We start from the raw sequence: 27,854 nt of genomic DNA on the forward strand, positions 1-27,854 counted from the left end.
ACCGCTCCTGAAATCGATGGTAGCTTTGGACCATGGACGCAAACAATCGATTTCGTGATCCCACTGTGGACGCGCTAAACCGATTTTATTAGATCTGTTTTGTAATATCGGTTTAAGCTAATTCGAAATAATCGTGCAGTGTAGATGTACCCTCAGTCTCTGGGTTTCTGGTTCAGCTTAAACTTTCATCTCCCTCTTCCCTTCCACTAGCCCCTGATTGAGTTGCTAATTAAATTCAGTTCCTGTCCATTACCTAACCCCATACTCAGCTTCTCCTTCCACCTGGAAATGAGTTGGTGGCTTTGTCCCATAGGTCTTTTGAGATGAAAGGTGCTAGATAAATGTTTTATAAATTGTCCCCTTTGGCAGTCTCTGCAGATAGACTCTGGACTCGACTCTGGACTCAACTCTGCGCTAGGTTGCATCCGAAGCTTGTTGGTGGGACAGAATGGAGTAACCTGTCCTGCCACTGCTTATGCTGGATTCAGTCTGTGACTAAATGAAGGACTTTTCTTTCAGGGCTGTCAGTATTGCACCTTTACTGGCACATTTAATTTCAGACATGGTTTTAAAATGTTTTCCTGTTGTCTCTTTCTCCTAGTTTGCAAGACAGTCAGCAGGAAGGCCCGGAGGCTCCACCCTCTTGACCAATGGACCATCTCTGGATCAAGCCTTTCTATATCCAATCGGCAGGCGATTTTAAATCTCCCATAGCTAATTCTAGATGCCCTTTAATATTGTGAGCAAATAGTCTGGTACTAAGCACTCCAATGTTAGCACGTATGTGAAGGAGGCAGCTCCTTGGAGACTTGTGACTTATAGATTGCTGTATTTATGACTCCTCCCTCCTTTTTTCATTGTGTTCAGACCAATTTCCATGTGGCCGTTTGATTTCCAAGTGGCATTTTTAGCTGAATTAGTCTTGTAATGTGGTGATTTAGATTTATTTTTTTGTTTTCAAAACTGGGATAAACTGCTGCCTTTGTCCTGTCCCGGCCCTTCACCATTCTTTGAGTGTCCATTTATGGAGAGGGAATTGTCAGTATTTATTTTAGAGTGCAAAACTATTCCACAGAATTCTAGGCTCTGACTTTTGCTCCCAAAGTCACGATATTACTGGCATACAGGCTCCAACATGCACCTGTGTTGCTAAGGTCAAGTCTGCTATTAAGAGACCACCATACGTGGCCACTGCAACAGCATTACTTGGTATGTCTAAACACACACAACTTAAAGGGACTGAACAGCAGGTATCCTGTATGTGTGAATGCTGAGACCTGAATGCATCTTTTGTCTAGATAGGTGTCTTTCCTTTGGCCCATGGAACTATGTTGGTGTTCTATAGTTGTGTGTATAAATCAGCCTTTTAAAATTGTTATGATAACTTACCTGATGAATCTCACAATCTACTGGACTGCCCTTTATTATGATTGCTCATAATTTGTAAAACTAACGCTATTTTGTTCACCCATGAAAAGAAAATGAGTGTCCCAGGACAAGCAGAATTTTGTGATGCTGATAGACATAAATAATCTCCATATCCAATCACGCTCAGATGTCTGGATTTGTGCTGCTGTTCAGCAATAATACTTTTCTGCATACTACCCATTATGAAATTGCTAGAACTTAGTTTGCCTTTCTGTGCTGCGAAAAGGCAAGATGTGAGGCCAAGCAATCTCTGCACAAGATAATTGCAATTTCCCAGGGTTGCAAAGGATGTTGCTTAGTGGCAGAAAACAGCTCCAGAACTCATTCTTAGTCTGTGTCCTTATGGTGGTATCTCAGTTTTAAACAATTAAGCTGGACAGAATCAAACAAACGTTACTTTATTAAATACATGAGGAAACATGACTAGAAGAAAAAAGGGCTTTCCTGGCTGATCGGTAGAGGCCAGTGTTTGGCTTGCTTCTGCCAGCAGCTATGTAATCAAATTTCATTCCCTTTATCTGTATTGGGTTGAAGTAAAGTGAAATGTAAATGCCAAAGGCAGCTGTGATGTTACCACTTCCACCTCCACCTCCCCACTTTTTTTTTTTAATAATGCTGGCTTCATGCAGTATACCTGACTTGTACTCAGCCTCTTACAAACCTTCATCAGACAGTAGATCCTGAATCAGTCCCGTGGCATGCTGAATGAAAGTGCGGGGATGAATTGTTTTCGGTGCAGGAAAAAGATGCACAGGGCTTGCTCTAAAGGAAGAGGCTGGTCTTCAGTCAAGAGGCAATTTATTCTCCCCACCCCCCCCCCCCCTTTTTTTTTTTTGTTTGGGTAAGTCTGTTCTTTTGCCTTACAGATGTCTAAGTGCAATAAGCTCTGTTGAATCGTACTGATGACTCTGGCTGATCCTTCTCAGTGACCTCAGAGGGTTTTTGGGATGTGGATTTTAGCATACTCACGAAGTAGAAGTAAAACCAGCTCATTATTAAATAATAGTCTAAGATATTAAACCTTAATCTTCAAGACTATTTGGGACCAGGAAAATTGTTTTTGTGGCACTGTTTCTCTAGGGGTTTCAGAAGCAGAGTCCAGGAGTGTATGCCCCTTACTAGAGTTCCCTCACTCTAGAATATTTTAATTGAGAATTAACACATTGACTTGTTAACATCTTGTCAGTAGCAGAGTTTAAGGAGGGATTCTTACACTTGGGGAAAACTTGAGAATATATAACATGATTGTTCTTAGATACTTTTTTTTATATATACATTCAAGAGGTTTTCTAGCTGACATTTCATCTCCATGGAAACAGATTGTGACGTTTATAAAGACAGGATCAGAAAACGATTGTCTATGAGGGTGAAAGCTCGTATTTAAACACAAAGCTTTCCTGATTAGCAGTAATTACTAGGAAAAAATGCAGGAAACTGCAAGCTAAATACATGATTTGAAAAAAAAATTCACATTTATCCAGAGTGAAAGTTTTCCTCAAAGTTGGGATAGAGAGATTCTGTAGAGACCTCTCTCAGGGGCAGTCTTGATCCTTGGTTCCCACTAGTGAGAGCATAGCGAAATGTAACAATCTTCACTGATTGTATTCATGTGCTGTATATCTCTTGCATTGGCTTTGGCAAGAACCCAAAACCTGCTGGCTCCCGGAGGGGTTAATGATTGGATGTTTGTTTGTTCTAGGGGGATCGTTGTGCTGTCACATTCTCTTCAGATCCAAACTGGGTGCCCTGGTTGGATTTTAAACACTGCAGTTCTGATCGGAAGCAGGTGCCCTGGTGGAGAGCCCCATGGGCTGGGATGTTTTAGCTGGAGTTTACCTGATGGAGGCCACAGTGACACTCTGTACTCCCAGCACACTTGCACCTTTCTGGGTTTATCCTCCTACAGCCCCTGCTGGGACTCCCTGACAAGTTTTGATTGGTTCATAGTCCTATTCCTTTTACAACATACACTTTGTAGAATTAATTAGATTATCTTGTTTCTTTAATGTGAGTTTGTGCCTTTTTGTCTCCTTATCTTCCAATACAGACATATTGGAAACAAATCGAATAAAATCTTAGAGCTTTTTGGAGTCCATTGTCTATTTTATACCTTATTATGTGGGTCTAATATTCCACATGCATATGCTATTGTGTAAAATCTAATGATTATAGAATTATGTACAGAGAACCTACAGTTTGCTGGATTCCTTACAGAACAAACAAGTCCTGATTCTGATCTCATGCTAATGTAAATCAGGAGTAACTCCACTGAAGTCAGTGGAATTACTCTATTGTAAAACTGATGTAAAATAAAAATCTGACCATGTTACCTGTATTTACAATCTAATATTAGCTGCAATGCAGCAAACAAGTGGAGAGAGAAGACATAGGTAAAAAAATTAAATGGTTACTTAAGACCATTATGTGAACAACTTGCTGGTCTTTAATATTAATCTTGGTGTAGTAGGTATTTGAGAGGGAGTAAGGGCAGAATAAAAATTAGATTAAAGTAGGGGTTCTGTCAGTTCTAGAGTGACTATATCTCACTTGGGCATTATTTATGTTATTTTTCACAAGTCTGTTTTCTTGCTGTGGATTGGGCCTGAGCCACTCTTCTTTCTGTGAATGTTCTGGGTGTTCTAGCTCTACCCCTGCAGGTGTGGTAGCTCTATCCTTAGACTAGAGCTGAGGTCTTTGGAAAAGAGAGAGACAGGTTTGTGGTGGGGTGTCTTGTTGCAGTTTAAAGATTACTTACTCAAGGGGGAAAAAATTCTGGAAAAAAGAGAGCAGAGCAAGCTCTTCCTATTTTAAATGGTGAAATATCATTGCTATCAAGCCATGATTCCCAGTTGGGGTGGAGGCTCTTGGTGGGGATGAGGACTAAAGCCCTTCCTCTCTAGTCTACCTGTGGCTCCTGCACTGTGCTGTGCTTACAGCAGCTGTGTTTTTCAGGCGGACTAACAAGCAGAGTTTATAATGCAGAAAAATACAGTGGTCTTTCCACATCACTTCTGTCCTCTGTCACTGTAGGCTTGTTCCATTTCCCCCAATGTGGATTGGACTGGGGGGGCTAGCTGGACCCACAGAGATCAGTGGCCCATCTAGCCCCCAATTCTCTGTGGATGGGGCTGTTGTGAGTTGTGGCAGAGGAAGAGGGCAGTATGAGCCCCTAGACTCTTGTGCCAATACCTGTTGGCCATAGTGGGAGTGGAGTGGCTTGCAATAGGGAGACCAAAGAGCAAGTGTGAAAAATGAGGATGAGGGTGGTGAGTAATAGGTGCCTATACAAGAAAAAGCTCCAACTATTGGGACTGTCCCTATAAAATTAGGACAGCTGGTCACCATAGCTTGCAATCCTTGCTGTCAAGTGGCAGAGAGCTCCATAGGCTACTCCCCCATCATGCTCATGTAGGGTGACCAGATGTCCCAATTTTACAGGTACAGTCCTGATATTTGGGGATATTTCTTCTATAGGCGCCTATTACCGCCCGCGCCCCCCTCCCCCCCCGTCCCGAGTTTTTGCTATCGGATCGCTCTATGCCCACGTTGGCCGCTGTTTGTGTCACGTGATCTGCGCTCCCGCTCCGCTGCAGGGAAGCCCGCCCCCATCTTCCCATTGGCAGGCAGCGGCCTCCCCCTCGTCACGTGGGCTGTGGCTGGCGAGGGCGAGCGGGACCCGTCGCAGGCCTGGACGTATTGCCGCGAGCGCCGCCGGCCTGAGGAGACTGGAGGGAGCTCGGCCCACAGGTGCGGTGGGTTAGAGTCCGAGCTGGCCTGGAAGCGCCGGTCTGGGGCGGCTGCGGCCCTCGCTGCGCTGCGCTCGAGTCCCGCTGCCCGGGGAACCAGGCGCCTGGATAGGCCCGGCCTTGGTGCGGGCCCGCGCCCCCCCCCGGAACCTGGCCCCGCCTCTCGGATCGGGACCCTCCCCTCGGAGGGTGCGCGCGGAGGGGAGCGGACATGGGACCACCCCCCTCGGAGGGCGCGGGCTCCGGCCCCCCCCTCACCTCGGTTGGGGTATGGGCGGTGGCGTGGAGAGGCTAGGGAACACATCCCTGTCCGATCATGTAGGGATGTGGGGTGGTGGTGGCGGCGGCGGCGGCCTGGGAATGACCCTCACTCCCTCTCCCATGTACTTATGTGTGGACTGGGGATGACCCCCCCATCTCCCCTGCATGCAGATGGCTTGGGGACAATTGTACCCCTGGCTGCATATATACCTTGGGGGGAGGAACTCAGGGACACCCCCATGTAAGTAAACAAATATATTTGGGTTTTCAGGGGGATGCAGGACCTCAGGGCTCCTGTCTGGTTTACTGATGGGGGCCCAGGGACACACCTCTGGTATATGTATGTGGAAGGAAGGGGACCAAACTCTTTTTTTTTTTTGTGAGAGGGCACCCTGGGATCCCACTGGGCTTTTGGTTCCTAGCACTCAGTCAGCCTGCTAACATACCCATTCCTGACAAGAGCTCCTACTTTCCCAGCAGATCTTTGAGGAGGGTGAGGATGGAACCCAGGGGCCTGGCCCAGCCAATTGATTTAGAGATCATGAAGAATCTCAGGTAAGCGAGTTTTGGATTGAGGTCCATCAAAACTTGGGGGTTTTGATGTGTTTGTGAAGTCTTGTGTATCCCTGAGTTTCCCCCTACTTTGTATTCCTTTCTGGGGGGAAGGGGAAGAGGAAGAGAATTGTTTGCTCTCTGGGTAGACTAAGCTGGGGTTGCCAGTACAAAATTAAGTCTGGATAACTACATTGCTCAAGGGTGTGAAAAATCCACATCCCCATGAGCAGTACAATCAAACAGACCTAACCCCCAGTATACACAGCTCTTGATTAATGGGAGAATTTTCCAGTTGACTTAGCTACCACCTCTTGGGAGATGGATTACCTGTGCCACTGGAAACCTCTCCGGTTGGCATCGGCAGTGTCTATATTGAAGCGCTACAGTGGCCCAGCTGCTGTGGTTTAAGTTTAGGCATACCCTGAGGAGGGAAGTCAGAGAGAACCAGAGCCTAAAAATGAAGTTCACTACAGCTTGCCTGGTGAATTACAGCACAGTCCACTCTGGTCAATCCACAACTTTTATTTCTTCGTATTAACCTAAGGACTTTGAATGCTGTGTTCTGTTCTGGTTGTAACTGCAAATACTGGCTGGGTTGCATTAGTCTCAGAAGAGTATACAAGTCTCTACCAGGAGTCTGTCTTGGTTAGATTTGCTGAGCAGAGCTCATAGTATAAAGCAGGAATGCTGGAACCCAGTAGCTCAATCTAGGACTTGGTGAGTCTGTGTGGCCTGCCTTGAAGGAAGAGTGAGACCACTTGAGGGTCTGACATCCTAAAGGGGCTCCTCCAAGAGACTGTTTAAAAATTGTAGATCTGTGATGGGGTTGTCTTCATCTGTCTTCATGCACTTCATTGAGCCAGCTCTTCCAGGGTTCAGGGGCTGGTATATGTTTGTGTTCTGAAGACCTCCCTCATTCATTCTAGTTGCTGCTTCACTGCAGAAAACTGCTTAATTTTATGCAGCAGCTCCAATATTAGTGGATATTACTAATGGAGCTTAGTGGTTTGTGTCAGCAGTGAGAATTAACCTTAGAGCTGTAGTAATATATGGACCTGCTGTTCCCCTTCTTAAAGAAGAGATTAGAAGATCTCATGACCTGCTGAAATCCATGATTAGATCTTCTCTTTTTTTTTTTTAAATAAAAGCCCTTGAAAGTTTATATAATGGCTTGTAATTACTGAAGCATGTGATGACTGTCCCAGCTCATTAGCAAGGAGTTATACTAATTACCAACTTTGCATAGTCACATGGAGTAAAGAAGAAAAACTGATTTTCTACTTTTTAAACTTTTGGAACTTGAGTAATTTCAGACAGGAGAACTGAGCATTGTTTGACTATTTAACAGGTTTTTTCCTAATTAAAAAAGGCCCACTTCTTAATTTTTAATGTAGAGAGTGAAATCTGCTGTACTTGTTTAGATTCAGAACAACATACCAGAAACCAAAATTCTTCCCTTCACTGGCAAATACAAAGGGAAGGCGTTAAATGAGTCTCTGACTTTATTTTTGCTACAGGCCAGTGCTTTTAACATAATGGCTTCTGGGGGGATGAATTGTGATGTCACAAGCACTGGACTGTGGACTTGACAGTGAATGAAGAAAGCTTCTGTTTACAGAAAATGGATGTAAAACTTAAACTGGGATTTGACTAAGATATTAAGCCCTTTGTAAAGTTTCCCAGGTATGTCCTCTTCCCTCTGAACCAAGCAACTGAGGCATTTTGAGGATGTGTAGGATTTCCATTTGCCAGTCTTTTCAGGAGAAAAGCTAGGGCACCAATGACTGCTTATGTGATCTTAGAGTAAATCTCCTATTAATATATAAGTTAAATAATTTGTTCTTTTAAAACACCCTCACAATTTGATTTCTGTAGACATATTAAGGGGAAATAAAGGAAATTCTAGTTACTAGAAATAAATCAAATGAAGATAAGGCATCATAGATTGTGGAAAAATTTTGCCAGAGTGCTCCATTTGTCTAGAGCTGTGAGGAAGGCACTATAGCAATAAATATTTCTAACTCATTTCTCTGCTGTCAGGTAATTAACAAGAATTTATAGGACTGGGTGCTCTCTTAAAAAAAGCAGCATTGTTCAGTCTTGGAGGTTCACATAGATTCATAGAGTTTTTTTGTTTTTTTTTAAGGCTAGAAAGGACCACTGTGATCTTCTACTCCAGTGGTTTTCAAGCTTTTTTCATTTGCAGATCCTTAAAAATTTTTGAATGGAGATGTAGATCCCTTTGAAAATCTTGGACATAGTCTGTGGATCCCAGGTTAAAAACCACTAGTCTAGTCTGACCACCTGCATAACCCTGGCCAGAGAACTTTCCTGTATTAATTTCTGTTTCAAATCTAACAGCTGTGTTTGAATTAGAGCAGATCTTTTAGAAAAAGAATCCAATCTTGATTTAAAATTTACCAGTGATGGAGAATCCACCATTGCCCTTGATAAGTTGTTCCAATGATTAAATACCCTCACTGTTAAAAAAAATTTGCACCTTATTTCTAATCTGAATTTGTCTTCATCTTCCAGGTATTGAGTCTTGTTATACCTTTATTTGCAAGATTGAAGACCCCTCTATTACCAAATTTCTGTTCCCAATGTAGGTACTGATAGACTGTGATCAAAGCACTCCTTCTCCTTCTCTTTGGCAAACTAAGATATAACTCCTTGAATTTGTTGCTATAAGGCATGTTTTCCAAACCTTTAATGGTGCTTGTGGCTCTTCTCTGGACCCTCTTCAATATTTCTTCATCCTTGTGGACATCAGAACGAGTGTCAAATACAGAGGTAATATAACCTCCCTACTCTACTCAGTAGTCCCCTGTTTATACATCCAACAATTGTATTAGCCTTTTGCTACAGGTTCAGCACGTGTTTAGCTGATTGTCCACTATGACCCCTCAAGTCTTTTTCGCAGTCACTGCTTCTCAGGATAGATAGCCCCCTTCCTGCAAGTATGGCCTACATTCTTCATTCTAGATATATAACCTTACATTTGACAATATCAAAATGTACATTGTTTGCCTTCATATAGTTTGCCAAGTGATGCAGATCACTCTATATCAGTGACCTATTCTCTTCATTATAACCACTTCATGTCATCTGCAGACATTATCAGAAATTATTTTGCGTTTTTCCAAGACATTATTAAAGATGTTAACTAGGGCCAAGGACCAGTCCCTGCAAGACTCCACTAGAAATACATCAGCTGCTTGATGATTGCCCTTTCATAATTACGTTCTAAGATCTGTCAGTTATCTAGTTTTTAATCAATTTAATGTGTGCCATGTTGATTTTTGTATCATTCTAGGTTATTAATCAAGATGTTGTTCAGTCCCAAGTAAATGCATTACAGAAGTCTAAATATATTACAGCAACTTTATTACCTTTATAAACCAAACTTCTATCCCATCAAAAAATATCAAGTAGTTTGCCTAGACTTATTTTCCATAAACCATGTTGATTGACATTAATTATATTTACCCTTCTTTAATTCTTTATTAACCAAGTCTCATCTCATCCATTCAATTTTTTTGCCTGGGATTGATGTCAAGTTGACAGCCCTATGTTTCTGAGATCCTCCTATTTATCCTTTTTGAAATATTGGCACATTAGCTTTCTTCCAGTCTTCTGGAACTTATTGTAAATCAGCATTATGCAGAAAGCATGCTTGGGAAGGGCTCATTTCTGGGGAATACCCTGCCCTGTGATCCAAATGTCTATAAAATAGGGTTCTCCTGGCTTGAACAGTGTTCTGACACGTCACTTGGTGCTTGGATCAACAGAGTACCTTGAGTAGCTTCTTTATTTTGCAAGAGAACTTACTTGTGATGTCAGTCAGGTGAAGATCTTATCATACCTACTCAGTGTGATTGTTGAGGATCAGTTAATATTGATAGAGAGTTATAAAGTGCTAAGCATTTATAATTATACCCAGTCCATTGGGATTGCCTAATGCCCTGTAGTGGTATGCCTTTTGCTTTCCGTTTCTACAGCTACATTTTCATTACTCTGAAATTTATCCTACAGCTATAGTTCACGAGAATGCTTAATCCTCGAATTGTTTGATTTGATTTTACCTCATATCTTCTCATTTTTTGGTGTGGATCTTCAGGCTGTCAGCTCTTTTCTTCTCTTGTCTAGTGACATTATGGAATTAAATTTTCCTCAATATTTGCTGATATTTTCTCCTTGAACTTTTGTATTCAATAGTTTTTTGTCTATGTATCTTCACTACCATCTGGCTTTCCTTCTGAATGCTAATTTGGAGAGTTTTCTCAGGTAATCCATCTCTTCCCTAGTAGAAGGTGAACTGTAGTATATATGAAAGAAAGGCCCATCACTTACTGCGGTATCAGCTTATTCTACTGTAGCTTCTGGCTAACTTCAATATAACATTTCAAAGGAAAATTTTCATTGAGGAAAGATATTCCAGTGGTTAGGGCACTACCCTAAGAGTGAGGAGATATAGGTTGAATTCCCTGCTTTTTCCGAAGACTTCCTGTGTGACCTCAGTCTTTCTGTGCTCCAGTTGCAAAGTGGGAAGAATAATACAGTAGAATCTCAGAATTATGAACACCAGAGTTACGAACTGACCAGTCAACCACACACCTCATTTGGAACCAGAAGTATGCAGTCAGGCAGCAGCAGAGACCAGAAAAAAAAAAAGAGGCAAATAAATACACTACTAAACTACTTAAAAAAAAGTAAAGGGAAAGCAACATTTTTCTTGTGAATAGTAAACTTTCAACACTGTATTAAGTCAATGTTCAGTTGTAAGTTTTTGAAAGAACAACTGTCATAAACAGATAATTAAGGGTTGATGCCTCGCTTACCTGTAAAGGGTTAAGAAGCTCAGTAAACCTGGCTGACACCTGACCAGAGGACCAATATGGAGACAAGATACTTTCAAATCTTGGTGGAGGGAAGTCTTTTGTTTGTGCTCTTTGTTTTGGGGGTGGTTCACTCTTGGGACTAAGAGGGACCAGATGTCAATCCAGGCTCTCCAAATCTTTCTGAATCAGTCTCTCATGTTTCAAACTTGTAAGTAATAGCCAGGCAAAACGTGTTAGTCTTATTTTTGTTTTCTCAATTTGTAAATGTTCCTTTTTTGCTGAGAGGATTTTGCCTCTGTTTCCTGTAACTTTGAACCTAAGGTTAGAGGGGGGTCCTCTGGGCTATATGAATCTGATTACCCTGTAAAGTATTTTCCATCCTGATTTTACGGAGATGATTTTTACTTTTCTTCCTTTAATTAAAAGCTTTCTTTTTAAGAACCTAATTGATTTTTCCTTGTTTTAAGATCCCAAAGAAAGGATTGATTGGAACATCACCAGGGATTGGAGGGGGGGGGAAGAGGGGATGGTTCATTTCTCACTTATTTAAGATCCGAAGGGTTTGACGATCCGTGTTCGAATAGGGAGACAATGGTGATAAGTCCCTCAAGGCAACCCAGGGAAGGGAAAGTTTTGGGAGGACAGAGAGTGCTCCAGACACTGGAATTCTGGATGGTGGCAGTGTACCAGATCTAAGCTAGTAATTAAGCTTAGAAGTGTCCATGGAGGTCCCTACATCTGTACCCTAAAGTTCAGAGCGGGGAAGGAACCTTGACAACAACCATAACATTTTGTTCAGAGTTACGAACAACCTTCATTCCTGAGGTGTTCGTAACTCTGAGGTTCTACTGTACTGCCTTGTATCACAGAGATGTTGTGAGGATAATTACATTAAAGATTGTAAGTTATTCAGATACTTTTGTAATGGATGCTGTATAAGAACCTAAGGTAGGTGGAAATTAGCTGCTTAGTGTTTTAAAGACCACCTGCAGTATAATAATATTGGAAAATCCTGTCTTAGAAAACTGTGTACAGTATTAGATACTGTCTGAAAAGTTAGGTGGCAGGTCTGTGCTTTTGGAATCCCTCATCAGAAGCTCTAAGTTCTTTGTGGCTTTTTATGCTATACTCAGATAGAATTGAGTAGTGCACATGCCTGGAAGTTAGAGATTACATTTCTTCTAACTGTCGAAAGAAACATGTGATTCAAATCACATCAGCAATAAATTCTCGTAAACCTCAGGCTCTTAACAGAGTTAAATCTGTTAGGAAGAAATGTGAGTTAGTATGTGAGGTGAGGCAGGACTCATCAGCTTTTGTCAGAAGCAGTAGAGCGTGACTGATCTTAATGCTGTATTTCTTTCAGCTTTACTGAAAGAATGCACCTATACGTTTTTGCTAGGAATAATGCTGAATTTCACATGAGTTAAAACTGGAGCTGAAGAACCCTGTGAGTGTGTCACTGAGGGTTTTCCTGTACTCAGGATTTGAAGGGTAATGTGGCTGGCACTTTGGAGTATAGTTGTGCTGCTCTTCTGTCCAGATGGCATCCTTGAATAGTGAAGATGCACTTCAGGATTCATCGTCCCTCTCCCTGTTTGATTTAGAAAGCCTGCTCCCCTTCCGCAGCCGTTCTGCAAGTTTCAGCAGTACAGGGTCCAGTGGTCGCTTACAGCTCCGACAGCGAGTGGCACAACTCATGGCTTGTGTGGAGGACATCAGCTCAGATGATGAGATTCATGAGGAAGTCTCTCGCACGCTAGATGAGGCTTTCCTGATTTGGGGGAAAAAGTTGAAAGACAAGTGTCAAGAGTTCAGGTTTCATTTTCTGATTGGCGGGTTGTTAAAAATTTGTGTAGCTAGTAAATAGTTTTTATGATACTTTTCAGTTATTTGTAAATCTTGTGTTTTTTTTTTCCCCACATATGAGAGGTTTGCAGTGGAAAAGTGCTCACCTGTTTACACTTCAGTTTTGTCTTCTTTTTTTTTTATATGTAGACTACACTTGGTAACCTGGAATGTGGGCACAGCTTCTCCTCCTCCTGATGTCACTAGCTTACTTCAGCTCAGTTCACAGGGACCGAGTATGGATATGTATGTTATCGGGTAGGTATGTGATAAAGGACACCATGGTCAGTTCTCTGTACGTTTACTGCCAAAATTTGTTTTTTCAATAACTGCCCAGTTCTTTTGAACAGCCATAATTACTGTGATGGTTGTGAAAGGTGAAGTGTTGGATCATAATATCACTAAATGCAGAAGTCTAAAGGCTGGGGGCTAGTGACTGTGAATAGAAATTAGGAGTATATTGTGATTAACTGTCTGCTTGTTTCCCCAACTCGCATCTTACATCTTTTTATGTAGCAGAGCTACAGGTCTTATGTGCCTTGATACAAGCTCACTTACTCAAACATCTACAAATTTTAAAAATTCTTACCTCACTGGCAGTTGTTGACAACACTTTACAGGGCAGAGTTTTTAAAGAAATCAAGGGGAGCCAAGTGTTTGAGCAGAATCTTCCTTGCCTACTGTGTCAGTCAAGGTGTTTTTGTCCTTGCATGAGTCACTCCATGGCAGTGCCAGTGGGGTTCTGATCTGTCAGATCACCCTGTAGTCAACTCACCCCCTTCTCTTTCCTTCAGCTAAATTGCGGCAACACCTTGTAATGGTATCGTTTATCACTTCACCTTCTGTCACCCTGCATTTGTCATGAATTTTGACATTGAGCATAAGTCAGGGCTCTGGTTTAAGACTCTGTAGCTTTCCTGTTTTGAAAGTTAGCACCATGGATAGATTACACTGCCTATTGTATCATGCATGGGTAAGAATAAGAAACATTATAACTGCTTCCAGGAAATTCTATTAAGATGTCATGGTATTAGTCTTACCTGTTTGTGCTCCTAAAACTTATAAGACTCTGCCAAAAGTATGGATTAGATTGAGCCCAGGATATATGAGTAACCCTGTTGTATTCAGTTTACAGGAGGTGAACTCCAAGATCATAAATTTCCTTTCTGACTGGGCATTTGATGATCCGTGGAGCATTTTCTTCATGACTGTATTCTCTCCTTTGGGTTATATCAAGGTAACTTCTCAATTCTCTAAATGGTTAGCACCCTCCATTCATTATTTTTCTCTCCAAACTCTGATTACTGTGAGTAGTAGGGAACACCTTGGCAACTGGTACTGAGTATTTTTGTACAGATGCTGATAGTTATCGCTATACGCAAGTCTTTCCATTAGACTTGTAACCTGCTGGCCTGTTGGCACAGGCACTTTCTGAAGTAAATGGAATCTCAACACATCTTAAAGTAGAAACAGTGTCTTATTTGCCTCGTGGGCATCATAGCTTTAGTAACATTCAGTAAACTAAACCTTCCTTGCAAGAGGAAGGGTATTTGCACTGCTTGTAGTCAGTTCTGCAGATGCCTAGCATTACACACCCGTCAGTTAGAGGTTGAGCTTTTAAAATAGCAGTTGTAACCATCCAGCAATGCTGGGATGCGGAGGCAGTTGGCAAAACTTATTCTTGACTTAAAAACTCCAGCCATGTGTGGCCTCAGATTTTGAGTGAAATGACGTGATTTGTTCCTTCTAAGCATGAGTATTGTTACAGATAGTAGCTGTAGGCTAGTGAGGCGGAAAAAGATTAATATTTGGTCTTTAATTGTATGAAAAATATGACAGTTTTCAGTATTCTGAGATCAGGCTATGCCTATACTAGTGGCTTCCGCAAGTGTAGCTGTATTAGTCAGGTCTGAAGGGGTCTGATCCCTGACCAATATAGCTGTGCTGGTAGAAAAACCTAGTGCAGGGACAGTTATTTCAGCAAAACTTCTTTTGCTAGTATAGCTTGTTTTGCTTGAGGGAATAGTTTTAAGCACAGCTTTTCTGGTAAAAACTGTGTCCACACTTAATGTCTACACTGCCCATGTTACAGCAAGGCCACCACAGCACTGCTGCAGCAGCTCTGTGACGTGGGCAGACTAGACACACTTTATCGCCAGGGGAGCGCTCTCCCGGTGATTTAAAAAAAACAAACCTCGCCCCGAATGAGGGGTGGTAGCTTTATTGACGGGAGTGCGGCTCCTGGCGGTAAAGCGCTACTGGCGCTTTTCAGCACTAAAACTTTTGTCGCTCAAGGTGTGTTTTTTCACACCCCAGAATGACTGGGGCTTTATTGCTGAAAGTGGCAGTGTAGACCCAGCTTTAGGAAATCGTTGCAGGTGTTGCGTTTCTATAGTATGACGGCACTTCTAATAGACATAGCTCCAGTTTCACACTTGGAAATGGTGTGGAAAGTGGAAACATTAGGGGGTCAGGATGCAGAGATTAGATATTCACAGAGTTTAGTAATATGAAACACTCAATTTAGACTCACGAAAAATACCAGCTCAAGAAATAGATTTTGTCCTTTAGAGTTGTCTGTTTGAATCTCTTTTTGGAATGGAGATTTCAAAAGTGACTAGTGATACTGGATGTGTCAATTTTTGGTGTCCATCTTGAGACGCACTTGTGGGTCCTGCCTTTTAGAAAGTTCTGAGCACCCAACCTTTAAAGGTTCACATGAACTATTTCTCTGATTATTTCAGCAGAAATATCTAGTTAAATGTTCACACCTTCGTAGGTGCCAAAATCTCCAACCCTCAGTTGTCCAAACATCCAGTTTCCCTCTGATACGTTCTACAATACAATACAATTAGGCATTTTCAGCACAAAGTTCTACAATAGATTTGAAAATTAAAATTTTAGGGACAGCATTGTATTTATTTTCAGTTTAAGTAATAAGGAATACTGTACTGATCAGTTTAATATTTAATTCAACAAAATAACTCCCTTTTTAATTTGAGATTACCTTTGAATTTCCAGTCAATGGCACTTTCAGAAGCTCTTCAGTATGTGCTTTACCATAAACTGTAGGTCAGACATGCTGTCGGAAATATGCGATCTTGGGTGTGGCATTCTCCAACTAAAGGCCTGGGGAGCAGACTCCAGTATTTATGGAGTACTTGGGATACCACACAACCTGACTGTGACCTTTTTTCTCATCTTTTGCAGCTCTCATCCGTTCGAATGCAGGGACTCCTCCTGCTGGTCTTTGTGAAGCATGCTCATATCCCCTTCATACGGGACATTCACACTCACTACACGCGCACAGGCCTTTATGGATATTGGGTAAAGGATATCTGAGAGCTGATGGCATGGATTACTGCATGACTACATGATGTGGATTTCTTAGGGAGCTTTTTGGGTTTTTTGGCAATAAATGTACTAGAGACTTGTATAGGTTCTTCCCACTTTCCCCCTCCCTGACCCCAAGGCCAGAAGGGATAGTTATGATCACGTAGTATGACCTGCATAACACAGGCCACAGAATTTCACCAGTTTATTGGCTGAGAGATTTCTGAATGATGGCTATTGAATATTGCTTTTGTAAATTTAAAACAAAACACAAATATTTATTCCTTAATAGCACTGTTTGAAATTACAAATGTTGTAGCAATGGATAAATTTGCAGCTGTTGACCATAACTTCAAAGAGCGCTGTTATTTTTCCACTTCAGGGGAACAAAGGAGGCGTCACCATTCGCATGTCCCTCTATGGTCATATGATCTGCTTCATGAATTGCCATTTGCCTGCTCACATTGAGAATGCTGAGCAACGACTGGATGACTTTGAGAAAATTCTGGAAATGCAGCAGTTTGAAGATGAGAATGTGCCAAATATTCTAGACCATGAGTGAGTGTTATACTCAAGTTCTAGAACAGTTTTATTTCTTCCCCATTTCTGAGATAATTGTGTCTGTCATAGGTTCATTCCACAACATTCTCTTAAGTAGGGATTTGTCTGAGGACTTCTTCCATGTGTCACACTTTTACTTTAAATGTCTCTTCAGTGGATGTGTTCCTTGAATTCAGACGGAAAGAGCTGGAAAAGATCTCCTGGAGATCTGAGGCTTGTAGTGCAGGATTATACTTTCTGCTAATCTCAAGTAGTAGTTAGTTAGTTAGTCTGAGTAATATAGTTTTCTAGTGGTTGGAGGCCATTAGAAGATAAAACCCATATATGCTGAGATTCTCCTTTTTCTCTGTAAGTAGAGTTTGTTTTTTTTTTCATTTTGCTGCGTTTTTGCAATTTTATCTACCTAAATGGATTTGTTAACTTGTCAAGAACTGGTGGATGGAGGCTATTTTATTACTTAATTGCCCTGGGTGTTATACTGTCTCTCAGATTTCTAACCTAAATATTCCACTATCTGTTTCAGGCCACTAGTCTGGTTTTTATTTTTTTAATTTTACAGGAATTACTTAAAATGGCTTAAAGAATAAAAGTAGGAATTCGTTAAAGGGGGGGGATCCTCCCTCCCCACCATGAATGGAGTGGTGTTAACTGGCCACTTCAACTTGAATAGTTCCTTGAAATATGTTAACTGCTTATGCTAAACAGTCTTTCACATTATGTTTAAGAGCATGGCTACACTGGAAACTTCAAAGGACTGTCGGGGAATGCTCTCGCAGGAGCGCTTTGAAGTGCGAGTGTGCTCCTGTTAATCCACCTCCAGCAGTACCCGTTTTCTCGACAACTTCGCAGTGTAGTCAAGCCCTGAGTACATTTCCCAGACCTGAAGAAGAGCTCTGTGTAAGCTCAAAAGCTTGTCTCTCACCAACAGAAGTTAGTCCAGTAACCTCAGCCACCTTGTCTTTCTAATATCGTGGGACCAAAATGGCTACAACAACACCGCATATAGGAAAATACTTTGTAATAAAAAAAAACAAAAAAAACCATTTGTAGTGCAGTGCACCAAAATAGAAGTATTTCACATTTCAGTCATTTGATATCTCTCCTTCTCCCTGACTCTGGGGGCTGACCCACTGCAGTCCCCCAACCCTATATTAAAAAAACCTAAGAAATTAGCTGTCATTCAACAAAGCTTTAGGACACTCCCTAGCAGGGCAAAACCTTAAATATGGAACTCAGAAATGAAAGGAGAAGGCTCATTTCTGTGCTTCTTTTGTATTGTGTTCAACATTGTCAGTCTACTCCATGAGGATTTCATTTCTCATTTTCAACAAATTAAAAAAAGCAATATGTACTCCAGGTTCATCAAACTTTTGCTATAGTGCAAAACCTTAACAGTGCCTGAAGATGTTCTGGTATCAACAGATTGATGTAGCTGCTTATCACGTATGCCAGACATTTGGAAGTTACTCTGCCTCAATGTTGTTGAAGGTGCCATTAAACTTGCAGTCTAGCACAAAATGTTGATGAAACTGGAGTATTGGCATAGGTGGTGAGTGACCGACGGGCTTGGGTAGGCTAGCCCCCAGCTGGCCTGCCCCTTCTGCCCGGCACCCACTGCCCTTCTCCTGCTGCAGCCCAGAATGCCCCACCCCCCCCAGCTTTGAAGTGCCCAGTGAGTAGGCAGGCAGGCAGCTGAGTGCACCCCATTGCCACTCTGGAGCGCTGAGTGACCAGGCAGCACAACCACGAGCGCTGGATGGGTGGGCAGCGTGAGCACTGGCTCCAGCCGCCCAGGGTCCCTAGTTACAGGCCTGCCTCCACTAGCCTCAGCCTGGGGCAAGGGTGCCGGAACCCTCCCAAAAGTGAGTGGGGGGGGCAGCCCGAGGTGGAGGCAAAGGCAGGCACCTGTCTGGAGCTCTGGCTGGCGGAGGCAGGTCTCAGAGCTACAGCCCAGCCATGATAAGAGCTGGGCAGGAAGATACGGGGAACTGCGGCTGACCCTCCGCCAGCCTGAGGTGTAGCAGGCTGAGAGCAGCCCCTGGCCCGTGTTTCTGCCCCTGGGCTTCTTGCCACCGCCCCTGACCCTCCGGGACAGATGGAGGGTCTGCGGCTCCTCACAGCTTTTCACATGTGGCTCTTACCATGGCCGGGCTGCAGCTTCGAGCCCGGAGCCCTCCCGGCTGAAACTGGGTTGGGGAGAGCTGCTGGTGTGGAGTTGTGGACCCTCTGCCTGCCTGGGGTGGATCTAGGGGACGGGAACTTGGCCTGGGGCTGCCTGGGCAGGTGGAGGGGCTGCTGCGGCTCTCCACAGCAGCCTAGGCTCCCCAGCTGTGTTCCACACTGGTCTGGCCAGGGTGGAGAGGTGGGGGCTATGGCCCCACACCGCACAGTTCCAGTGCTACTGGCCTGGGGCTTGGCCACATGAGAAAGAAGAGACATGGGCCCAGTAGGAAGCAGGAGGGGGCCTAGGGTGGAGTGTGGGCAGGGCCACAGAAGCAGTTTGGGTAGGCTGAGCCTTTCCCTGCCTTTGATACCCACTGCCCATGAGTATTAGTACTTGTTGAAATTGAAAGTATAGGCCTTGTGGAGTGCTGGAGTTTGTTGTGTAGTAGGCAGTGTTGAAAATGGCAAGGAATGTAGGAAACTTTCCCCTTAATTTTGATTACCATCCCTTTAAAGTTTTGAACTAGTGGATTTGACATTCTGTATCCTTAACTGTTACTAAATGAAGATTTTGTTTGTGGTGGTTAGATTAGAAATATAGAAAAGTATCTAAGCAATGGAATAACGCATATTTTTCTACATTCTATTGTAATCTCCCTATAGTCATAATCCCTCCCCCCCCCCCCCAAAAAAAAAAAAAAGGTTTATAGGAAACCATGAACACTTACTACTTTTATTTTTTAATAGCATTCTTTTCTGGTTTGGAGATCTAAACTTCCGGATAGCAGATTATGGAATACATTTTGTCCGAGAGTCAATAAGCAATAGCCGATACAATCTACTATGGGAAAAGGACCAGGTATGGTCCCCTTTTAATGTTCTGCTGGTTTTAGTGCTGGCGTGTGCTAAAAATAGCTTACACTGGTGCTTCTGCTCTCACATCTTCTGTCAAAGTTCCTACAGGGACTACAGTATCCCTTCAGAGAGGCCAATGTTAGAGTAGCTTTGAGTTCCCACTATTAATCCTAACTTATTCCCTACTGGGACTGGTACAGCTGTGAAGTCTTACATTTCAGTCCTAAATATTACCTACTTAACTTATATATATTTGTTGCTCTGTTTCATTCTGACTCAGGTGCAGTGCTGACTGAAGATTTCAGTGAACTTTACTGGCTTGTAAATTGTCCTATTGTCTCTATCTGTCTCCCTCTCTCCCTGCACCCCAAGAGGTCATTTAAAATATTAGTGGGCTGGCACTAGCATATCTGCAGTTCCCGAATAACTACTTCAGTATTTCTAGAAAGATTACTTTAAAGGCTCTAGCAGTTGCAAAGGAGCCCCTCTGCCTTTTCTTTGGAAGATGTGTTGCAGTGTGTAAAATTTTGAATCCTTTTTAGAAGATGCTTCCTCATTTCCTTCATGAATGATTCTTTAATCTCTGATTTTAAACATAATCTTTACAAGTTGCCCTTTATAACACATTGTTTATAACATTTGTTTTATTTCTACAGTTAAATATGGCAAAGAAGAAGGAAGCTTTTCTCCAGGAATTTATAGAGGGTCCCTTGCAGTTTAAACCCACTTACAAGTTTGACCTTCACTCTGATGTGTATGACACGAGGTAAAAAGCACAATATATTGTTTCAAGCAGGGAACAGTCTGAGATAAGCCTTGTGCCTCAGTAAATATCAGTCTGATCAACTAAACAGGCTTAGATTTGTCCCAAATTGCTAGTTGACTATCATGGGCAGTGGATAAATCCTAGGTGCAGGGAGGTCCCACTGCTTCTGCCAGAGGCTTCACCCCTCCTGCTGGAGTCCAGAGTGACGACCTCCACGCAGGCACCTCCCTCCCCAGCCAGCCCTGGGCTGCCTGAGCGCCCCAAGCCCCAGAGTGCCAGCTGGGTGTTGGTGTCCCAGCACTGGAACACCAAGTGGGTGGGCAGGTGGTGCTCCTCCTCCAGCCCTAGAGCACCGGGGGGACGGCACCCATTAGCCCCAGATTGGGGCCCCCTGCAGCACAGCGCTAGGAAACTGGAAAGGGTCTGGGGGTAGAGTGTTGGTGGGGCCATGCACAGCTGTTTGTGGAAGCTCAGCCTTCCATGATCTTCGATATCTGTCGCCCATGTTGACTAAGAGGCTATTAGACCTCTTAGTTTATCTGGTTTATTTAATGGGCAATGCTGAATAAATGAACTCTTCTGACTGAAGAGAGCTGTGTTTCCATGTCACATGAGGGGAATGGGAGTGGCAACATGGGCCTGAGCTTGCATTTGGAAGGACTAGATCAGAGGTCCTCAAACTTCTGTACTGGTGACCCCTTTCACATAGCAAGCCTCTGAGTGTGACCACCCTTATAAATTAAAAACTTTTTTATATATTTAACACCATTATAAATGCTGGATGCAAGGCGGGGTTTAGGGTGCAGGCTGACAGCTGGTGACACCCCGTATAATAACCTCATGACCCTCTGAGGTGTCCTGACCCCCAGTTTGAGAACCCATGGGCTAGATGGACCATGTAGGCACCAAATCTTTTTACTCAAAAGTGTTGTCTTCAGGGGCCCAACTTTGTTCTTTAATAAAAGAATATCCTTTGGGTTGAGACACTCCTATTTTGAACCCATTTTCTTACTACTTAAAACAAAATGTGTTTAGCTATTTTTTCTTATCTGAATGTGAAAACTGATTTTCATTACTTCATAAGAACATAACAAATTACTGTCATCATCCTGTCTCTTGGAATGGCCTACACCAGATAATTCAGAGGAAGATTCAAGAAACCTCAGAGCACAAAGCTATGAAATGCTTTCTCTGTGGGCAGGTAATCTTCCTAAATCCCATAATTTAATGGCCGACTCTTGCTAAAATGTGAATGTATATCCCATTAAAAAAACCAAGAAGTGCCTTATCTAATACAACTGTGGATGTTTATCCATATAAGAACATAAGAATGGCCCTACTGGGTCAGACCAAAGGTCCATCTAGCCCAGTATCCTGTCTTCCAAGAGTGGCCAGGGCCAGGTGCCCTAGAGGGAATGAACAGAACAGATAATTGTAAAGTGATCCATCCCCTATTGCTCATTCCCAGCTTCTGGCAGACAGAGGCAAGGGACACCATTCCTGCCCATCTTGGGTTGATGGACATATCCTCCATGAATTTATCTAGTTCTTTTTTTAACCCTGTTATGGTCTTGGCCTTCACAACATCCTCTGGGAAGGAGTTCCAAAGGGTGATTGTGCATTGTATGAAGAAATACTTCCTTTTATTTGTTTTAAACCTGCTGCCTATTAATTTCATTTGGTGACCCCTACCTCTTGTGTTACGAGAAGTAGTAAACAACACTTCCTCATCTACTTCCATTACACCAATCATGATTTTATAAATCTCTGATCCTTTCATGAAGCCTTCTTAAGATCTTGGCTTCAGTGGTATCCTGTGGCTGAGTTCCACAGGTTAATTATGTGTGTGTTCCTTTTATCAGTTTTAAATTTTCTGCCTTTCAATTTAATTGGATGTCCCTTTGCATTTCTATAATGAGAAGTTAAATAGGACCTCCTGATATATCACCATTCAGTCTGCGTATTTCTGTCATGTCCTGTTGTCTTCGTCTCCTCTCTAAACTAAACAATCCCAATTTTTTTTTACCCTCTCCATCAGAATTCTCTCCATACCTGTAATCATCTGTTGCCTTTCTCTTCCCCTCTTCTGTTTCTACTATACTTTGTGAGATAGTTATCAGAGCTCAGTATGGCATTCACAGATACAATTTTTAAGTTCAGAAGAGAGTCACTGTGATCATTTAATCTGGCCTTCATATGACATGCCATAGAACTCCATCCAACCAGTAATTCCTGAATAGAGACACGTAATTTGTGGTTGAACTACAGTATAACTTCTAGAAAGACATCAACTCTTGATTAAAAGACTTCAAGTTGATCACATCCCTTGGTGAGCTATTCTAATGGTTAATTACACACAGCTACACTTAAAATAAATTTACACATGCTTTCCTGTTTGAATTTTTGTAGCATCAGCTTCTAGCCACTGGATCTTGTTGTACCTTTTGAGGGCATTACACTGATTTATGTAATGGCTTTGTAATATTTGTGGAATTTTTCTCACTCATTTTTTATACATGAAAACTCTTTTTTTGCTGTTTGACCCACACTATGATGCCCAATTCTCCCCCCCCCCCCCCGTCTTTTAGAATCCATTAAGGTGTATGAGTAGTTTATATTATTCCTTGAAATGTACATTACCTTGCAGATAAAATTTGATGTTAACAAATGCCTTTTTGTTGCCTGTTCATCTAGCTTGGTTAGATTTTTTTGTAGTTCATTACCCATCTCTAGTTTTGACTAACCAAAATAATTGTCATCAGCATGTTTTGACACCACTGTTTACCCACTTTTCCAGATTAATATATCAAACACTGGACATAGCGGAGAACATTGGACTTTCCACAGTTGAAAATCCTATTTTCCTTTTCTTAGCCAGTTTCTACCTTTGTAAGATTGTTCAGCATGCCAAAAAGTCTGATCACTTAACTTTGTTAAAGCTGAAACTAGGCCTATAAATTGTCATCAGAAACTAATGTTGTCTTGCAAAGTTCTGGGGAGAAACAAATGGCCTGATGCTTTTAATAAATTAATCTATGATACTTCACGTTTGCAGTCCATTATTTTCCTGGACTGCTGGGACACCACAGGGAAGTTTTCAGTTGCTTTAAATCAGTGGCACTCAACCTTTCCAGACAATTGTACCTCTTTCAGGAGTCTGATTTGTCTTGCATACCCGCAAGTTTCATCTAACTTAAAAACTACTTGCTTGCAAAATCAGACATAAAAATTACAAAAGTGTGACAGCACACTGTTAACTGAAAAATTGCTTACTTTCTCATTTTTACCATATAATTATATCAATTGGAATATAATATTGTACTTACATTTCACTATATAGGATCAGAGGGTTAGCTGTGTTAGTCTGGATCTGTAAAAAGTAAGAGTCCTGTGGCACCTTATAGACCGTATTCACCCATGAAAGTTTATGCTCCAGTACGTCTGTTAGTCTGTAAGGTGCCACAGGACTCTGTTGCTTATTTCAGTGTACAGTATATAGAGCAGTATAAAGAAATCATTTTCTGTATGAAATTTTAGTTTGTGCTGCCTTCGCTAGTGCTTTTTATGTAGCCTGTTGTAAAACTAGGCAGATATGTAGATGAGTTGATGTACATCCTGGAAGACCTCTGCATACCCCCAGGGGTACATGTACCCCTGGTTGAGAACCACTGCTTTAAATCGTCCATAAAGGTATGTTTGAAACAGCTTTTTTAATTAAGATTGTAAAATATTTAATCTGTGAATTTAATTTCTTTCCCAATTGCTTTAATATTTACAAGATCTGCAGGGCGCATTGCAATGGAGAAATTAGCTCCTGACCATCAGGAGTCTTATACTTATCTTTATCTTTGTTTTCAGGGGGCAGAAGACACTGTTTTGGTTTAAGTAAGAAGAGAACTCTCTGGCTTTCTTAGATTGTAGATATTGCAGAATCAAAACAAAGCTCAGAGATTTTGATTTGATTCTTATGAAATATTTGAAAATCAGATTTCTTCTGACATTCTGCAGGAATTTCCTGAATCTAATTGAAAGTTGTAGTATCATCTTCTCTGCTGTAGCACTTCAAGAGAATCACTCAGACTAATCTTAATTTATTAGTCTGGACTAAAAGCACTAGGTTCTTTATCTGAGCATGAACAGATAGCAATAGTGTAAGCCACTGTAAAATTCAGTAACCAACAAATATAAGTAATTATGCAACTTGAGAAATCTTGACACAGTAATTAATGTGGCATTAGTTTGTTAAATATGAATATCATAAACTCTCTCTTTGTAACTCAAGTCACTTCACTTAAACACCTCTAATGTGTGCATTCAATTTCTGTTAATATTGAGATTTTTTGATTCACCTAAGGTTGGGGACAGGCAGATGTTTTTGCATTCTGAGTATGTTCACAAAAGATGCTTTAAGCCAGCCAACCGCTATCTTTCAATGGATTGGTATATTTTATATTGTTCTGGATAGTGGTGTATATGTTCTGAGCTTCCCTTCTCTATGTGGTTATTCCATATCATCAGATAAAGGAGACCATGTATTAACTTTGTATTTAGGCTCTTCATTTTGGTATTGCCTTGCACAGCAGAGCAGACATCCTGCAGCTTTTAAAGATTTCTATCAGTTTGTATTATTACTGGACTACATGGGATTGGTTCCCTCATGTACAGTTACTTAATCACTTAAAATCCTTCCATTTCTCATTTAAGGTGAGTCAGACCTGCATGTAGGGAGGGGAGAGGGTGCTGAATTTAAATCTGAGCAGTACCTCTGGTTTATGGTAGTTCGTCGAAAGTTGTCAAACTGACAGTTTTCCTTACACATCATGCTACTTTAACCCTTGTAATTCAATTCAATGCAATGCATTCTAATTCCTCTTCCATAGGATATGATCTTTTCTCCATTTCACTGTGAAGTGATATATCCATACAGAGGACTGTTGCTTTAAAGTCGTCTTCCCATCACAGAGAGAATCCGGAAAGGCTCGTGTCTTCTCTTGTTGTTGATATATGGTATAAAAGGAAACTCTAAACCATAGTGGTTGCAGTTTTGACATGACATGTGGTTGCAAGCTACTTAGATGCAAGAATCTGCTGCCTGTAGACAAACTTTCCTCTACTTGATATTATAAAGCATTTTATTAGGGAAAAGCTTGTATATCAAGTACAGAAATTATGCTATCATTATAACACACTGGAGTAGCTTGCCAGAATCCATTGCTGTCTCTCTTCTACATAACAGGTGATAATAGTATGGAAAAACTACTAGCTACATAGTTAGCATCAGTGAAGTTCTCCAGATGGCTATTAATACAAAATTATTCCTGCTCTTTTAAAAATATTGGAACCAAGAATATATGACACAGCTCAGCAAAAGGCAGGAAGTGCCTGACAGGTGCTGTACCCTCCCCAAGGATGGCCATTGGCTTGAGGTCAGGACAGTTTCTGCATTAACTGTAGATTCTTGCATGTTCTTGGAGTGAGTTCTAGGAGAAAGCATCATTTCCTGTATGAAACTGACTGACTAATCCAATCCCACACTCCTTCATTTTATTTCTTTCCAGTTAGAGGGACCCATGAAAGCTGATCTCTTACAGTGGAGTTCAATTGAAATAAAATAAATCATGGGTCTGGCTGTAGTGCATGCTAGAGGAGAGTTGTAAAATGAAGTTGAGATATGATTGCTTTGAATGTTGTAATAATTTTTGACAATTTTGGATCAGCTTTGAATAGATATTATATAGTTACATAACATTGTAGCTTCCGGCCACTGTTTTTTCTTCTCCTTTCATCCACTCTGCTTATACTCTTGTAGTGGGAAGAAACGGAAGCCAGCATGGACAGATCGAATTCTTTGGAGGGTGAAGAATCTCTCCCAGCATTCATCAGAGGATGGAGATTTGTTTGAAGGAGAGCAGACAATCTCTGTGACCCTGAATAACTATATCAGTCACATGAGCTATGGCATCAGTGATCACAAACCTGTTACAGGAACCTTTGGGCTTCAGGTATTGTTCCATTTTTATAATTCTGGAGCCAATATCTCCCCATTAACAAATGGTCATCTTAAAGGCAAAACTAAAATTAATCCTAATTGATTAAATTTAATTCTCTGAATCTTTTTATGTAAGTCATAAGCAGATATGTGACAAACACAACAAGATGAAGCCCTGCTGATTGCAGTCACACAGATATTTTCTTATGGATTACAGAATTTGTTTGCATTGGCTTTTTTTTTTTTTTTTTTTTTTTACAAATGAGCAAAGGTTTCTTCATCCTCAGACTTTTAGGTTCATGACTCAGGTTGAGAATTTCTCTTCCCTAATGGCTTCCTCTTCCTGAGAGGCAAGTCACACAGAGTAAGGTAGGGTATTTCAGGGATTCTAGAACTTTTATTAAGCCTTTGCTCCTGAATATAATCATATAAATGTAGAGCTGAGACGGACCTCAAGTGGTCATCTAGTCCATCACTCCACAGTCAGGCAGGATTAAGTATACCTAGACCAACTCTGACAGGTGGTTGTCTATCCTGGTCTCAACAGTGATGGGGGTTCTACAACCTCTATAACAGGTAACCTGTTTGAATGTTTAACTATCCTTTTAGTTAGAAAGCTTTTCCTAATATCCAACCTAAATCTCCCTTGCTGCAAATTAAGCAAATCACTTCCTGTTTTGCCCTGGTATGGAGAACGATGGATTACTGTCCTTTTTATAAGAACTTTTTACATATTTGAAGACTGTTATCATCCCTCGTCCTCCCCTCCAGCTGTCTCTTCTCTAGCCTAACATGCCCAATTCTTTTTCCCTTTCTTCACAGGTCATTTTTTCTAAGCCTCTTAGTTTTGTAGCTCTCCTCTGGACTCCCTCCAGTTTGTTCGCTTTTTTGTTAAAGGGCTCAGAATTCTAGCTGAGGCCTCTTCACTGCTGAATAGTGCTGAACAGTTATTTCTTGTTCTTACATATGACACTCCCATTAATACATCCCAAAATGACATTTTCTTTTTTCATATCAGCATCACACTATTGGCTCATAATCAATTTGTGATCTGCTATGACCCCCAGATCCTTTTCTGCCATACTGCCGCATAGCCAGTTATTTCCCCTTTTTCTTTATAAGTGTTTAATTTTCCTTTCCTGTGTGTAGTACTTGCACTCGTCTTTATTGAATTTCATCTTGTTGATTTCAGACCAATTCTGCAATTCGTCAAAATAATTTTGAATTTTAATCCTGTCCTCCAGAGTGTTGGCAGGTTCCACCCTCCCCCACTTGGTCGCATCTCCAGATTTTATAAGCACACTCTCACTCCATCATCTACATTGTAAATTAAAATAGTGAACAGTGTTGGACCCAGGATAAATCTCTGCGGGACGCCACTTGATATGTCTTTCCCATTTGATGATTACTCTTTGAGAATCAAACAATTGATGATTACTCTTTGAGAACAGTGTTTCATTTAGTTGTGAACCCACCTTATAGTAACTTTTTTTATTTAGACCATATTT

The 27,854-nt window shown here is 41.6% G+C and overlaps 2 protein-coding genes across 2 annotated transcripts in view; both read left to right on the top strand.

Annotated features, from left to right (window-relative positions):
* Positions 1–1,545, top strand: part of PITPNA (phosphatidylinositol transfer protein alpha) — a 38,749-nt gene extending 37,204 nt beyond the window's left edge. The window contains exon 12 of the mRNA XM_032788289.2: positions 602–1,545. The gene's annotated coding sequence lies outside the window, so the exon portion shown is untranslated. The remainder of the gene's footprint in view (positions 1–601) is intronic.
* Positions 1,546–5,077: 3,532 nt separating this feature from the next.
* Positions 5,078–27,854, top strand: part of INPP5K (inositol polyphosphate-5-phosphatase K) — a 35,371-nt gene continuing 12,594 nt past the window's right edge. Inside the window, exons 1-10 of the mRNA XM_032788279.2 lie at positions 5,078–5,175; positions 5,916–5,990; positions 12,830–12,937; positions 13,808–13,916; positions 15,890–16,006; positions 16,395–16,570; positions 19,484–19,595; positions 20,248–20,357; positions 24,216–24,242; positions 26,167–26,359. Of these exons, the coding sequence (XP_032644170.2) occupies positions 5,935–5,990; positions 12,830–12,937; positions 13,808–13,916; positions 15,890–16,006; positions 16,395–16,570; positions 19,484–19,595; positions 20,248–20,357; positions 24,216–24,242; positions 26,167–26,359 (1,008 nt within the window). The 5' untranslated portion in view covers positions 5,078–5,175; positions 5,916–5,934. The remainder of the gene's footprint in view (positions 5,176–5,915; positions 5,991–12,829; positions 12,938–13,807; positions 13,917–15,889; positions 16,007–16,394; positions 16,571–19,483; positions 19,596–20,247; positions 20,358–24,215; positions 24,243–26,166; positions 26,360–27,854) is intronic.

Source organism: Chelonoidis abingdonii, chromosome 20, assembly GCF_003597395.2.
Source record: "Chelonoidis abingdonii isolate Lonesome George chromosome 20, CheloAbing_2.0, whole genome shotgun sequence".
NCBI lineage: Eukaryota > Metazoa > Chordata > Testudines > Testudinidae > Chelonoidis > Chelonoidis abingdonii.